We start from the raw sequence: 16,585 nt of genomic DNA on the forward strand, positions 1-16,585 counted from the left end.
CCTTCTCAGTTTTTATAAAAGGCCCAGGTGCATTTCCTGTGGTTGTGGGGTTTGTACTGTATATTTCCAGTACAACCCATCATATGTTGGGCATCTTTAGGTAGGACCAATTCCTGCTCTGGGAAATTCAGAATTGGAGGTGGCAAAAACACCACCAAACTTTGTGAAATAGGAATTGATTCCAAAATGCTGCTACTGGAGTGCTAAACATATAATAAATTTGAATAAAATTTGAGGGGGAAAAAACCCAAGGGACATGATTTGGGAAAAGGTGTTTCATTTTGATGTTTTTCAACTGTTTCAAACTCATTATATCATTTGAAATGTGACTGAAACTTGAAGATGGCAACAGAAAGAAAGGATTAGCACAAAATAAGTTCTATTTTGAGCTGAATTAAATCAATTTGCCAACCCGAAACAACATTTTTCTTGTTTTTCTGGCTTAACAGCTATAATAAAGGAAACAAAAATGAAGTTGTTTCAGCATTTATTTTGTTTCTCTTGTCCACCTTTTGCCCAGCCCTACAGAGAGAAAGAGACAAAGTCTAGATGATGGGGAGAGGGAAAAGTAAAAATAATATCTGTAAAGGTTAAATCATTCACTGTAGACAGCCCAGCTATAAGGAATCACTAAGATTACGCCGATTCAGCTCAATACAGTGGCGCTTACAAATACTACAGATAGCCCAGAATGAGCTAGCTCCACAATCACTATTACACATTAGTGAAGTACTCTGCACAAGCTGATTTGATATGCTTCTTGCTGCTGCAGCTATTTTGCTTCCAGGAACCAAACTGGTAACTCTGCATGTCATTACACTTTTACTGACACAGCTTTGTTTGGAGCTACCTCACATAGGGCAGACTTACCTAGTGGTTTGAGGAGGATGACAGAGCTGAAATTTGGGATGGTTATGCATGAGAAACCAAAAATCAGGTATTTCCTGTGCTTCAGTTAAGGGTGTTTGAAACATTACAATATGTTCATCACAGTAGTGTGTTTGTATTACCACACATATTTCTGTTTTTTCTTGTGACCTAGAATGGTGGGAGGAAAGGGAATGAATAATCTATTTTATAGGGAACCAAATGCTGTCCTCTCTTGAGAATTCCAACTTTTCTCCTCTCTTCATTTCACTATGTAGCACACGAAGGCCATCAACAGGAGGCAGCCATTGAGGTATCAGCTTGAAAGCTATGACCAGCCAACAAGGAAGCAAACACGTCCTGTGGAGATAGATGATATCGCAATCAAGGTGGTTTGAAAACATCGTCTCATTCTTTATGAGGAGCAGGTCCCGCTGCAACAGTACAGGATAGTGCCCAATTGCTGCTCTTCTTCCAAAGGCAAATTGTCCATTGCAAGAACAAGCCCTTAAATAAATTAGCACTTTAGACAAAAATAACGTGAGAAGAATTCACTTCAGACCAGCTCTTTATAGTGATTACCTGTCTTTTCAGGAAACAAAGAGGCATCATGAGACTAAAGGAACAAAACCTAGATAATCTGATATGCAGAAATTAATGTAGATTTTTTAGACTTTCCTTTCATGCACTTCTCTTTCACTCTTTTAACCAAGATCAAAACTTTGGAGTCATTTCTTCACATTTATTATGATGTGTCATTTATTATGACAGTATTTTAAGTCATGTTGGCCAACGTTTCCCCACAAATGTGCTCTGTGCAAAGAATATTTCATGGCCCTGTCAACTCAAAAAGAAGCATGCACAAAAAGGCTAGGGTCCACTGGGGAACTTTTTTTCCTTATGTCTAGCATAAACCTTGTGAATATTCAATTTGTACTTTAGGAATACATTCATACGGGGCCATATTTCGCAATATGCAGAATGATTCATTCCTTGATAAGCTATGCTGTTTAGATTGTCACCTGTGAGGTCTTGTGATCAGTCTTTAATCTTACACTTCACCGAATGAAAGTATTTGGTAAATAGAGTTCAACTCAAGATCATCCCTGTATTGCATTTCATACAGTATATATATATTTGTGTATATAGATTTTCTTAATTCACAAACTTTTCTGAGTTTGGCAATCTTTACTAACCTAACTTCCTTTTTTTGTGCATGAGCATACCTCACCATGTCTATTAATCACAGATTTATTTTAGTAACATATTTTAAATCCAAACTAGATATGCTATTTTTTTCCCTCATGTGTTTATATATCTGACATGTGGTAACTGTTTTGTAGGTGACCAATGGATACTTTTCATGGGGAAGTGGTTTAGCTACATTGTCCAACATAAACATCAGAATCCCAACAGGTAGGATAAATGCACACCTTAAACATGAAAGATGTAGCATCAAATTGCTACTAATTCCAGTTCTTGATGTTGTAAAAAGTACAAAACCACACATTTAGATTTTTATAAGAAAAAAATTAAGGTTAAAAATGTGTACAAGGTCATGAACTGTACTGGTCATATAGCTATATCATTAACCTAAAGTACTATAAATAAACAAAAAATTACATGGTTTTTATATACCTATATAGTTTATATAGTTCTTATATAAGTTTATATCGTTCTTCCTTTATAATCAGGAACAAAGTCAAAAGTAAGAATAAATATTTAAAAGATGGTTGCAAAAAATCATTATTATTTTTAATAGACAAAAAAAGAAAGAGGGAGAACTCCAGGCTCATTCAAATTAAGGGCCCATCTAATTCAGTATTTTATTCCCAGCAGTGGCTACCAGTGGGTGCACAGGCATACAGCAGTCGTGTATTATACTTCTCCTACCACTCTTCGACATTACAGTCTCCCAGTTCTCCTATTTTCATCTCAGAGAATTCCTTGAGCCTCATGTAGTCTGTGAAGAAATCCTCAATGAATTACTCTTTTGGTTAATTTCTCTTTGCGCAGCTGAGCTCCTGTCATTTCTTGCATCCTTAATGTCAAACCTGTTTCACAGGTTTACAAAACATTGATTTGTTTTAGAAGACTTATACAGCAAGTGCAAAAAGTAGCAAATTAGTAGTAGTAGTAGTAGTAGTAGTAGTAGTAGTAGTAGTGTAAAATGCCTAGCACTGTGTGTTGGTATTTCATGTTATGAAATAGTCTTATATTTTATTTCTATATGAAGTGCTTTCATTTATTTTCACTATGAAGTGCTTAGTTTTTAAATAGCTTATTACATTAGGTTGACAGATCTTCAACATCATAGAATCATAGAAACTTTGAGTTGGAATGGACCTTTTAAGGCCATCTAGTCCACCCCCCCTGGAGTGAGCAGGGACATCTTCAACTAGATCAGGTTGCTCAGAGCCCCGTCCAACCTGACCCGGAATGTTTCCAGGGATGGGGCATCTACCACCTCTCTGGGCAACCTGTGCCAGTGTTTCACCACCTTCAGAGTGAAAAATTTCTTCCTTAGTTCTCGTCGAAATCTGCCCTCTTTTAGTTTAAAACTGTTACCCCTTGTCCTATCGCAACAGGCCCTGCTAAAAAGTCTGTCCCCATCTTTCTTATAAGCCCCCTTTAAGTGCTGGAAGGCTACAATAAGGTCTCGCCAGAGCCTTCTCTTCTCCAGGCTGAACAACCCCAACTCGCTTAGCCTGTCCTCACAGGAGAGGTGTTCCATCCCTCTGATAATTTTTGTACAGTGAAACAAATTATATAGGCTTTGGGATTATGTATAGTACTTTGGCATTACTTAATAACTATGTGACTGTAGCATTAGGTGTCCTATACATGAATAAACAACGCTTCTTTGTGCTGGCCCAGTGGTAACACACACCAGCAGAAGGTCTTTGCTCCAAGGAGTTTACAATCTAAGGCCACGGGTTTACAAGCTGGGTGAGCCAGTCTAAGAGTTACCTCCTTTAGAAGAAATGAGACCATTATCTCCCCAGCTGGTGAGAAGCTTGCCTGGCAAATGCACAGTTAGTGAGTTCAGTTAGTCAGTAGGATCTGAGAGGCACCATTGCCACTACAGAGTAGGACTGAAGGTTGGAAGGTGGTAGTGGGGAAAGGAGGAGTACAGCAAAGCAGAAGAGAGTAATGGATCTTCTTTCAGCTGCAGTCACTTTTTAGGCTGGCCCAAAATTTCAAGGAACCACAGACTGAATAATCACTTCGCACTTTATATCATTTGGCCCTAAATAACTTCCATAAAGTTATAGTGTTAAACATTAAATTTAAATGTTTAAATAACTTCCATAAAGTTAGTTAAACATTCCCATACAATGTATGATAATACCTGTCATAGCAATAGTCTCATTCCTTTGGAGATTAGTCTGTACTTTAATGTATATTTCCATACATGTAATATTGCCCATTTACATAGTGGATGCTAACAAATCTAACAGACTATTTCAAGTGCTCTAGAACTGGATCTAATTGGGCCTTGTGGACTTGAGTAGAATTGGGGTTTTTGCATCTTTGAAAATGTGTTTGTTGTTATTATCATAGGTCAGATGACAATGATTGTGGGTCAAGTTGGCTGTGGCAAGTCATCGCTTCTCCTTGCTATACTGGGAGAGATGCAGACGCTGGAGGGAAAAGTTCACTGGAGCAAGTATGTTTCATATAGTTTTTAATTGCTGTATTCATTTAAGAAGGAGGTAGCTGGGTTTTGCTGGTGAGAAGGGTAAACTTCACGTCTCGGAACTGCATGTTAAATGATTATCATCATCCAGATCCTCTGTGGAAGGCATCACCTGCAAACTTATGAAGGACTTTCATTGCTGTTCTGTTCATGGTTCAGAGTAGACCACCTCAGGAAGGGAGATAGGACAGTCTGGTGATTAGTATCTAATATATTAGCCCTAGCAAATGACCTGAATGGAAAGCATGTACTATTCCTGTTACCCAGTAGTCTTCAGTGGTGGGAATAGGCTCTGGATTTACGGTACTCACTGTAATTGAAGTCACCATTGCTGTGCTGCTACTGTACACACCTGTCACAGCATGATAGGCTGGAGCTTCTTCAGTCGAGTGGTATGTGTGGGGTGTCACAGGAAGGGATGTCTTTCCCACTCTATGATGCTGCTGCTAGCAGAAAAAATGTTGATATAATGACATGAGAACAATGCTTTTCCCCTTCTCTGGTAACTGCCCAAGCATTGCCTATGGAAGTCAGTGTTACTCTTCATATTGAAGAGTATTGAGAAAGCAGCCTGAGGACACCAAATACCTAAAGACTAAAGGCTTTGAAGAAGCTGTTGTTGAAGAGGGAACTGCTAGTGAGGTCAGGCCTTAGGATCCACATGGATTCAGACCCAGTGAATGAGAACTTTCTATGGAGACTAGGTGGGGCAGCAGCCACTCTTCCAGCCTAGGGAAGGGCAGAGACTGTGGAAGGGATATGCTGTAACCCAAATAATTGTTCTTTGATTTTAAAGATCAGTTCTGTTTCCTTAAAACTACCAAGCCAAACTTCTTAATTAGCTTTTTGAGGAGAAAGAGTGAATTTCATCACAGAGACCAATACTTTTTGCCCCATCCCTTGAATAGTAACCTCCTTTGTCATCTTTTTCTTACAGCAATGTTGCAAGATGGATATTTTTGCTTTTCCTGTGTTAGTATGTGTGGCATTTTTTTGTTCCCCAGCCATATTTCACTGTCTGCTATTCTAAACGTATGATGTCACTGGAGTAGCAGGTACAGTTGGAGCCAAGGCAAGACTAACTTTAGTTTAATTATATGTGAGTTTAAGCTTTGGAGGAAGAAGAATGTGTGACTTAGAACAGTTTATTTCTTTGAAACATATAATGGGGATTTTGACTTCACAATCTGGCATTTTTTTCCTGAGTAGTTTAAGAAAATACAAGGAGTGAGTAGAGTGTACCCTGACATTATTCTCTCAATTGTTTTCAAAGATGTCTTTGAGAAAGAATCAAATTTTTCCTAGAGAAAGATACAGAATCTTAGGAATATTAGGCAAAAAGACAAATCTTAGAAAGATATATAACCAAAAGGTAACTAAGGTTTTAGCAAGCATCTCAAGCCTTACTGAGTGACTTTTTTCATTGCAAACTATAATGTGGTACTGTGATATAGTTGATGCAAACACGGTTGTTTTGCTGATAATTTCAGACTGCCTGACAGACAGATGAATACAGAAGGATGCTTCAGGTATTTAACTAAGTGGATCCTATACTTTACAAAACCATAATAGAGGTCCTATTTACTCTCTTAAATCCCTTTCCAAGTGATTCCACATGCATGACTAACGCAACTACTGATCCAGGGATGAAATGCAGGCTAGATGAATTCCCCAACAAATTCAGGTATAACAACACAGTAATAGTAATGATGGATGAAATTTCAGCCCCAGTTATATTGGGGTAATCCTGCAATGCATCATTGTGAAAGCCCATTATTGGGCTTGAGTATCTTGTTGCTATTGTGGTTGACTGCAGTGAGAGCTGTTATGTCCTACTGCCACGGTTGTCACTGGTTTGGCATCTTAAGGAAAGAAGCCATGTTAGTTTATCTTTCTATAAGAGATCTTGGCCAGGGCAAATCTTATGGTCCAGATCTCAGTTATTCCCTTTTGTATGAGACATGCCTCAGTTACATTACAAAACCTTGGAGCAGGAACTGTATTTTTGTTTTCCCAGTGTGCAATCAGCTAGAGACACTGCTTAAACGCTGAAGCATGAGGCTAGCTGGATGCAGTGATTCAGCTGAGCCTGTTTCAGATCTGAGTTGTTAAGTCTGTACAGGGACAGATGTGGGGAATATGCAGACACATGTATTTTCCTCATCCATACCAAGCCAAACAGTCAGAACCATCTTCTCAGACTGCCAAGCAGAGTGGTCAAGTGGAAGCCCTTTACTTGGTATACCTTTTCTGTACATTGAACTGGTTTCTGTGCAAACAGGTGGTTGTGTACTAAGTGAAAAACATGGGAAACACAAGAATTACAAAATCAATCCTCCTAAAGGAGGGTTCTGCCCTGAAGCTATGGAAGGCTTCAATAAAAATTAGGAAAAGTCAGTGCTCCCCTCAGAAGGATTACAAGTACAACTACTTCCCAAAAGGTTGCAGCCACAGTAACTCACAGAAAATACTGAAGGGCATTATCCACAGATGGATAAATGGTCAGCCAGATAAATGCAAGTAGCCAAAGTCAGCATACCTGCTAGCGCTGCTGTGCTGCTATGGCTGGTTGCAGGGGTGGGAATAAATTCCTCCAAACTGCTGGATAGCATTTGGGTAGATGATCAGTTCCTTGTGTTGCCTCAAATCTCTTGCCTATATTAGCAGAGGAAATGGTTCATCCTGCCATTCTCCTCCATTTTAATTTTGTAAGCTGAGGGAATCTGGGCCTCATTTAGAGATGCATTAGTCTCTTTTAAAATGTCCAGAGTTAGCATAAAAGCTTTTATATTCAAAATCTTATAAAAATAGCTAATCAATCTAATCAGTTTGGTCTTTCCTACCATTTCAGACGAATTTACCACGCCCCATTTGGGGGAATATGTATATTTTATAGTACAGAACAAAAACCAGCATAAATAGCCACATTTCAATAAATAAAGAAATTAGAGCAAAGATTACTAAACCCAGTGGGCAAATAAAATACTCTTTATAGAAACCTCAGGAGCTTCAGTTTCAGCCTACTCCCATGCCCTGCAATCGCATTACTCTTTCAGATTCAGCAGGGTAATAAAGTACAAGACCAAATATTTAATCCCCTTATTTGTGAAGGCCCCAGCTCAGAAAAGGTCTTACACGTGTTTATTTATGAGATTATTAATGAACGTGGGTTCTCACAGAAACCGTGCTCATAATTTGGGAGAACTAAAGTGTATTTGTCAAGCTAAGCATGGAATGAAATTTCTAACCAAGAAAGAAGACTTTAAGAAACTGAGATTCTAAAATTAGTCTTTGCTCACTCAGATGATCTATTTGATTATAGTGGCAAGCATATGAAATATGGTATGGAATTGCAAGGGGTCTTGCAAGGTTTGTGCTCAGTTTTTCTTAAATTGTACTTCAGACGGCACTCCCAAACAAATACATAAAAGCATTATCCCTTTCTCTACCATTGCAATGCACTGCTGAAAGAGGTTTGGGGTTTTTAAATAGAGGAAATGTAGGTTTTCTTCTTTTTTGTTTGGTTTGACCTAATTTCTGACCTCTTTTTAATCTCTCATTAGAGTCCATCTTTTGCTTTCTTGTAACTTTTTTACGTTGTAGGGAAGACTGGAAGCTTCTGCTAAATAAAGGATGAATTTTGGTGAAGCAGTATCTGTCTTGAGCTCTGTGACACTTCTGAGATAACCAACAGGGCTTATTGACCACAGATGTAATATCTTCTCTGGTGATTTTTGCACGAAGGAAACACACTGATTGTGCACTTTAGGAGGCATGAATTTTCAAAGTTCTTAGAGAGCTGATGTGGAGCACAGAAAGCAACATGTCTCAGTTCTGAAACCAGGACAATGCTTAATACATGAGTTGGGCATTACAAAGGCTCTGCTATTAGATTTTCATGCCCTTTGCCAGACTGGGATCCTCTGCTTGTGAAAGCAGCTTCAGTTACTGGTATCCCAGCAGGCAAGCATCGAATACCAAGCATTTACTCTCTCAGCAGTCAAATACTACATCTGGAGGATTCATAGGCTTGGGAGGGGAGGATTTCTTTGTTTGTTTGGGGTTTTTTTGGTCAGGCAAATAACACATTAATATAATTTTTCTAGTCCCTTCTAATGTCTGTTTCCATTTACCTGGCATAAAGTTACTCTTTTAAGTTTTGCACTTTGCAGTGACGTGTTGCCATGCCTGGACATGAGCACCATTGCTGGTCCAGAACTGCTTTGACTGCCATTCCATGCCCTCAACAGTGTTAATAAGTCAATTAACAAACAGAGGGAGCTGCAAAATCATTCATGTCATTACTACCATTGCATGTTCTTCAAAATGTATTTCATGGATACTATCCTTATGAAGTTCACAAGAAAAGCCTAGGTGTTGCAGTGCATGGCTTGGTGCAGCCTTACAGCTATAAACAGGTTCAAAATCTATTCTGACGCAAAAGTGTGTTTGTACCTTTCGAAATTGTATCTGCGAAGCTTATCTTTGCTGCAGGAGAAATTTGACATTAGTTACCAACTTTTGCAGGTCATTGGCAGAACTGCGTGGAGAAGCTAACTTACTGCTTGTCAATGTTTTATATGCCCAGGCAGTATTAAGAATTTCATTTTTAATAGATTTTACAATACACTTTTCATTTTTAATAGATTTTCTAACAGCATAAGTTGCCTGTTTAGCAACTATGAATTATAGATATGAAACTGTTGTATTTAGAAAAGTTACATAATTTCAATTAGACCTTGTTTATTTTCCCTTTAAGAACAAAAAACACCAAAGTGATTTTGAGTTCTTAAAATATGTACTTAACTCCAGTTTCCCTGTATAGAAAACTTGCACAAAATGTTATTCTCTATATTTCCTGCTTACTAAATGTCATTTACCATAACTTACAGTGTAAATGAAACTGAACCTTCTTTTGAAGCATCCAGAAGGTATTCTTTCTGTTTTTAGTGTATCATGATACACTCATTCATTTCTTCAGAATTTTCTCAAACCTTCGTCTTTGTACTCTTCAGCCATCTCTGTGTTTTCTTACCATGCCAATAATCATTTACCATAGGATTAACTGACAGATTGTGTTAAATCCAGTGGATCCCAATCTTCTCCAGCCATTGTACCACTACCTCAGTCTTATCTGAAAGATGTTCAGTGCTCCCAGCTCCCATTTGACATCCCTGGGAGTTTAGTGTGCTCCATATCTTGCAAGACAGGGCCTCTAGATGTAAGACATCATTATGTGTACCCTCCCATGTGTTTGCATGTTTTCTGATCAGCACCGGGTTTTGTGTTGCCTGTAACCCAGCCTGATGGCTGTGTGGTGGAGCAGGACACACGGTGTGCGAAGGGAACCGGCTGGGCTCCAGCAGAAGTCAGGCAGTGGCTCACCCCTGGCTTCAGTGAAAGGGCCTGCAGGTTTAGAAGAAGGACAAGCCAAACTAAAAACACATCATAAATGATAAAGAAGTAGTGGCACACATAGCTGTGGTTGGGAGCCACACCACAATTTGCTACCTGATAATCCTGAGGACATATTTCATACTGGACTGCTAAAACTCCTAAAATTTTTGGGATACCACTGACTCCTTCTAACCAGCTACTTCTCATACCCTAGCACCCTCTCTCTCAATAGCAAATCCTAGATGCTTACAACCAAAACTATATCAAATGTTTGGTTTGAAGCAATACCATGAAAGAGACTGAGAAGGAAGATAAGTGTTCAGATCCACAAGCCAGTACCAGTTCACACCTTCCTCGACCATCTCAGAAAAATGTCTGAAATTACATGACCTTCTTTGCTACACATAGGCAAAACAGCCAGAAGTAAAGAACATTCACATCGCTATTGTACACATTTCATTAGGTATTTAGACACATTTAAAGTACATCTAATAAGTACTTTGGAGACCATAGTGATCCCTTCCCAATCTGTATTGAACTGTTCTCTTTTCCAGTATCATGTCAGCACACTGAGGATCTAATAAACTTAAAGGAAAAAAACATTTGCTGAGAAAAAAGTATTTCATGTGCACAGCCACGTAAAATAATCTAAAACTTCAGAAAGCAGCAAGTCAAGTGTCCTGATGCCGTTTGAACAGTGCCTTTTCACTACCTGTTTTGCCATTAGAGAAAAAAATACAAAATAACTCTTCTTGTGAGAATTTAATAATTTTGATTATTTATAATTTGCCTTTGGATTGAAATTGCAGTTACTAAATTGAGGTAGGTACCAGCCATTTATAGTAGGATAGAATACAATCTAGAGTGTCAATTTTGCCATCAGGGGAGAGAGTGGGTGCTGATCTAACAAAAGCATCTAATTTAAAATTCATCCCTTCACTTTTGTAACAGTTGCTTTGCCTATGTGTTTCCCTGTGTTTTTACAACTGCATATTCATAAAATTAATTTTTTAAAGTGTGATTCTCAGACATTTCATAATGTGAGTGCTTTGCTTTTTACTAATGCTCTTTATCTGTCTACAGTAGAAACAGATACTCAGTGGCTTACGCAGCTCAGAAGCCATGGCTGCTGAATGCAACTGTGGAAGAGAACATTATCTTTGGGAGTCCATTTAATAAACAGAGGTAAATAACAACCCCCTTGCAAAAACACGTCAGCTTCTTTTAAAGAGATTTTTGGCTTCTCCTTCTGGAGGAAGTTTGTAGATTCTGAAAAATATCAATGCACGTTAACCCTGGTGTGGATTTAGCTAACCTGACTTTAGCCGTCTCAAAGGAAGGTTTCTGTTTTAAATTAGTCTTTTAAGGCTCCCCCTCTAACCAGAGTGCATGTGTAAGATGTTTGTGAGAAATCACACAGCAGCAGTGGCTCTCTGTGGAACACAGTAGAAGCCATCCGTGTATTTATCAAGCAGCTAAAGTTAGGTGAGATGAATCCCATCTTTGCAGACTGCTGACATGTTTTTGTTTTGTTTAATGGAGCCTGAGGTTGCCAGAGGACTCTGGAAATAGGGATACTAGGCATGTTTCTACTGAGTTTATGTGCTAATCCTGCTGTGATCTAGTTACTGGAGCAGCCACTTTACAAAAACACTGTGCGTATGAAGATGGGGTGCCTCAAGGAAATAACTTTAATTCTTCCTTTAGAAATACAGCAGAAGGGATTCTGAAAGGTGGGGTGCACAGCTTCTGTTGTGCCTATCCAGCACTTGCTTCTCGTGTCCTTCTAAAAGGTCAGCTAACAAATCCAGTGGAAAAAGTGACTTGATTTAAGGAAAACAAATTGCTGATGTTTTCAAAGGCAACACTCTCTTTCTTTTAAGTTATTAAAAATACATCCCCTTCCTCTCAGTATGTGCTTTGTTAAGATGCATGACTCCATTTCCACTTAATAAAACTTAGCAATGACGAAATATCTTAAAATCTAGATAACCATCTAAAATTTCAGGGACCTGGTCCTTCAGCTACTGCATCCATCAGCCTAACTTCACTCATATCAAAGGGGCAGGGCTGGATTACACCACTCAAACAGTCTGATCCCAGCTTCTTATTAGCAGATTATCTGTGATACCCCACAGAACTAGAAATCTCACAACAAATTTCAAGTTTTTGCAAGTTTTTTCATGATTCTGGCAAGATCAGAAGCATTGGAGGGTTCCTTTGGCCTGTAATATCACACTGAAGTAAATGAAGAGGCACCTAACGGGGGAAGAATAATAACTCGTTGGAAAATGGCTTCAAATACTCCAGAGTCCAGCAAAACAGCTCTGTGATAGGGAGGAATGTACTCTGTAAGTTACATAATTCAGTCTTTAAAAAGTAGGCTTGCCAATAAAGGTCTCTAATAAATATGTCATTTTTTACAATACTTAGTTTACAATGCTCAATGATTAGTTGCTGAATAATCATTTTGCCCTACTTATCTTTGCAATTAACCAACCATCATTGAGCCATAATAACTTAGCAGTGAGTTTGAGCTGGAGGTTTTCGTGTTAGCAAAGTGGCTGGTTAAAGAGTTGCAATGACCATACTCTTTTTGCAGATACAAAGCTGTTACAGATGCATGCTCTCTGCAGCCTGACATTGACTTACTACCATTTGGTGATCAGACAGAAATTGGAGAAAGGGTAAATAATATGAATGCTTTTGTGTCTGATTAGCTTATGTATTAAGAAGGCGCTCTCTGTTGTCACTCAGACAAATCTAGTCTGTACTGGGCTGCCAGCCTAGTAGATAGTTGTAATTCACCAGGGCTTACTGCAAAAAAAGTTGAAAACTTTTTTCCTTCCTCAGCTGTTTCTTAAACGGGATTTTTTGATCAAAGTCTCCTATATTTTTCTTGCAGAATTTGATGCTAGCATTCGTTGCATTTTTCAATCTAAGAATACTACTGTGCTTAGAAAAGCCCTTCATAATTTAAACTTGCCCATGATTAGTTGCTGAATAATTGTTTTTCTTCTGATACTATATGAGGATTATGCTTGTTTATCAACAGGATTAGCATTTTAATGAAGCTTTTTATTTTTATTGGAACTCTGTGTAATTGTAAAAAACACATTTCCAAAGTCCTATCATAATGTTTATTCAAAGATGCATATTTCTGATCCATTATGCTCATTAGGGGATTAATTTAAGTGGCGGCCAACGACAGAGAATCTGTGTAGCTCGAGCACTCTATCAAAACACCAACATTGTCTTCTTGGTAAGATTTTTCTTTTTCATATGGAGCATGGTAAGTTAGTAATAAAACTGTCATTCCTTATATTTAGCTTTAGAAAAATGTATGTTAGATTTAGAAAACTATAGGGACTTCTATTCAACTCCAAATCCAGATTATAGAGATAGGAAATAAACATCCACCAGAGGCAGCATCAAAACATACTGGGAGACTGATGAAGGTGGGATTTCCTACAGAGATTAACACCGGAAGAACAGATTGTCTAACTTCTGCTCGCTCTCACTGGTGACTTACTGTTAACACAGTCCCACTGAAATCAGCAGGACTTTTGATAAGGAAAAGCACCATGGTGCAACTACTTGTGAGCAATGAACAGACTGAGGGTTCAGCACTCTCCTGCAGTGTGCTGTGGATTTGGACAAACTTTCCCTTCTCTGTTACTAATTTCAAGGCATGTCAGGAATTTCAGGAGGCTACTGCTGATGAAGGGGCTGTTTGAGCACCTTCAAAATTAACTAGGGACTTCTGTTCTTAGAGAAAAAGTGTTTGCATATTAATATCCTTATCTGAGTGCTGTCTTACTGCTAGCCACACTCACTCACTCAAAGTGAAGACCAAGCACATCTGCAGTTTAGTTTGCAGGAAATCAGAACAGTTCCTAGCTCTGCTTTACCTTTTCTGTGCCAATTTCCCATCAAAATTAGGCCCAAGTTTGGCTCTGGGTCCTGGCATTTTCAAATTTGGATGGGAAATTTCAGATCTGGTGTTCCTGATCAGGATTACTCCATGCTGTCGGTGTGGTACCAGCACCGCACACATCTAGACACAAAAAATTAACTGCTATGAACTAAAGAGCAATGCATTAGCTCACTGTTTCATAGTGTGGCCCTCTGACTAGGTCTTAGTCATTAGAGATGAAACGTTAGTAATGTCAGATGCTTTCTATTTTTAAAAAAAGCTTGCAAGAAATAAAACTCACTTTTATATCCTGTTCTAGTGCTTTTAAATTTGGTTTGATTGCAGGATGACCCATTCTCTGCACTGGACATTCACTTAAGTGATCATTTGATGCAGGAAGGGATTTTGAAGTTCCTGCAAGAAGACAAGAGGACTCTTGTTCTGGTGACACATAAGTTACAATATCTACCACATGCTGACTGGGTAAGAGAATAGATACCATGATGCAGATTTGCTAATGATGAACGGACACTTGAAGTTAGCACCATAACACTTGATGAGATCACTACTTTTCTCTGTAATGGAGTCCCTCCTCCTTAATTCCCTACGTCATGTGGCTAACTGCCACTTTACTTAATACAAATTTCATAGTAGAAGGAACAGTTTTATTTTTACATTGTTTGTGTAGGTTTTTTTGATTGAAAGCCACCAGAGAATTATGACTTAATTGAAAATATGACTTGCTTATTATGTCTTGTCCATGATTTTTACAAGTCGAGGTAAGCATGGCTTATAGGAGCTTCAGTGTATGAGCTGCGTCAACAAACTTAAGAAGTTATTAGTAAAATAGTGAACAAAATAAACACAGAAATTTCCGTAATGGTAGTCTCACCAATACTGAGACATGTCTTGTAGGATCCTGGTCAGTGAGTATGGTATCTGTGTTGCTGAGTAGACCTGTTGGATGCTTTCTCCCCTAGATCATAGCAATGAAGGATGGAATGGTGCTTAGAGAAGGGACGCTAAAGGATATCCAAAACAAGGATATTGAGCTATATGAACACTGGAAAACTCTGATGAATCGCCAAGATCAAGAATTGGAGAAGGTAAATAGGAGCATTTGGGCAAGAGTGACCTTTCTGAAAAGAAATATTTTTCAGTTAATTTCTAAAAAAAACAAACCATGTCAGAAAACAAGTTTAAAACTAAAACACATGAAATGTAAGGAGCTTTAAGGACCAGAATAGATTGTGTAGGAAGTGTGTGGTATATCCATCATGGGTGGTTTGTAAGGACACGTTAGGCAAACATCCTTTTGAAATGCGGTGCACAACTGATCCTTTGCTGGAGCAAGGGGCAGACTAAGAGACTTCCTAAAGTATGTCTTATCTTTTTATTCTGTTCTTGCCATGAGCATTTGGGGTTCTTTAAAGACTATTTTTGAAGTTTTTATCATTCCAGAAGAGAAGGAATGAAAGAATGGAAGAAAGAGAGAGGGAAGAAAGTGGACAGGGCAGAATTTTCTGCAAGATAAAGCCTAAAATACTGTGTTTTTGCATTCTGTGAGCTAAATCATCTGAATATTCTCTTTGAGGTTACTGTTGGTGTTACCACAATGGCAGAGAGGTAATGTCTCAAATTAATAAATATTGTTATTACAGGATATGGAAGCTGACCAGACTACTCTTGAGAGAAAAACTCTTAGAAGGGCCATGTACCCCAGAGAATCCAAATCACAACTGGAAGATGAAGATGAAGGTATGTTTTATCATTTTGCTTTATTTATTCTACTGCCATGTATGATTGCCTTTCCACTTGAACAGCTGGGAGTTCTTAGCAACAAAGCGTGAAGATGTTGATGACACTTGGTAATAACAGTGGAAAGTCCAATACTTCAACCTGTTTAGAATATGACTTGTTTATGGGATTCTCCATAGATTTCTCTAAACATTGTGCAAGGAATAGGTGTACCAAAACAAGTTAATTTCTTTGCTAACTCATGCTGCCTGGAGATAGTGAGGGGTGAGATAGAAGTAAAACAATGGTAAGAATTGTTCTTAATGCAAATTGAGATAGCTCTGCCTAGTTATTGGTACAATAATGTTAGATCATCTGTAGCCCTGAGCCTCATGAGATACCTGTTCTGGGCTCTTGATATATCACCACGTGATCAAACTTGTAGCTATTTTCAATTCTTTTTTGGATATGGAGTTAATCTGCTATTTTTCTAGCTGAATCTATTTGTGGGAGAAATTTTAGGCTTTGTTGTCAAGCTTAGCTTCTTGTTCCCCCAAGTCTTGGTGCTTTTAGAGGCTGCAGATTCAGATTCACATCACTTTTAAAGTGGTGTTGGGGGCAGAGTGGGATACACATTTGGATATTGGCAGCTGGCAACAAGACACATCAAGAACATCCGTGGGATCCTAGACCATGCCTTAATGGAGTAGTCAGTCCTGGCAAGCAGTAAGTTTGTGCCAGGGAAGAGACAAGGTGAACTGTAGACTTCACCTTAACTCAACAGGAGCACTACTTGCAGAAATTATCACGGAGATGTTGGCTGGAGTGATAGCAGAATGCATACTGGCTATTAGCAGGCCCTTTACTGCTGCCTTGTGTTTCATCTGGCAATGCTCATGATGGATTATCACCTTAAGTCATAGGTCTGTAGGTCCTGGATTGCTCCATTTTGAAGAGATTTCCAATCA

At 38.6% G+C, this 16,585-nt stretch overlaps 1 protein-coding gene across 1 annotated transcript in view; it reads left to right on the top strand.

The window, feature by feature from the left end:
• ABCC9 (ATP binding cassette subfamily C member 9) overlaps window positions 1-16,585 on the top strand; it is a gene marked incomplete at both ends in the record, with an annotated part of 67,158 nt that overhangs the window by 26,326 nt on the left and 24,247 nt on the right. The window contains 10 exons of the mRNA XM_082014284.1: window positions 1,146-1,256; window positions 2,211-2,283; window positions 4,432-4,537; window positions 9,460-9,498; window positions 11,048-11,149; window positions 12,567-12,651; window positions 13,146-13,226; window positions 14,226-14,363; window positions 14,861-14,986; window positions 15,542-15,638. Coding sequence (XP_081870410.1) covers window positions 1,146-1,256; window positions 2,211-2,283; window positions 4,432-4,537; window positions 9,460-9,498; window positions 11,048-11,149; window positions 12,567-12,651; window positions 13,146-13,226; window positions 14,226-14,363; window positions 14,861-14,986; window positions 15,542-15,638 — 958 coding nt within the window. The remainder of the gene's footprint in view (window positions 1-1,145; window positions 1,257-2,210; window positions 2,284-4,431; window positions 4,538-9,459; window positions 9,499-11,047; window positions 11,150-12,566; window positions 12,652-13,145; window positions 13,227-14,225; window positions 14,364-14,860; window positions 14,987-15,541; window positions 15,639-16,585) is intronic.

The sequence above is a fragment of the Phaethon aethereus genome (genome assembly GCF_964289735.1).
Source record: "Phaethon aethereus genome assembly, chromosome: 1".
In the NCBI taxonomy this organism is placed as follows: domain Eukaryota; kingdom Metazoa; phylum Chordata; class Aves; order Phaethontiformes; family Phaethontidae; genus Phaethon; species Phaethon aethereus.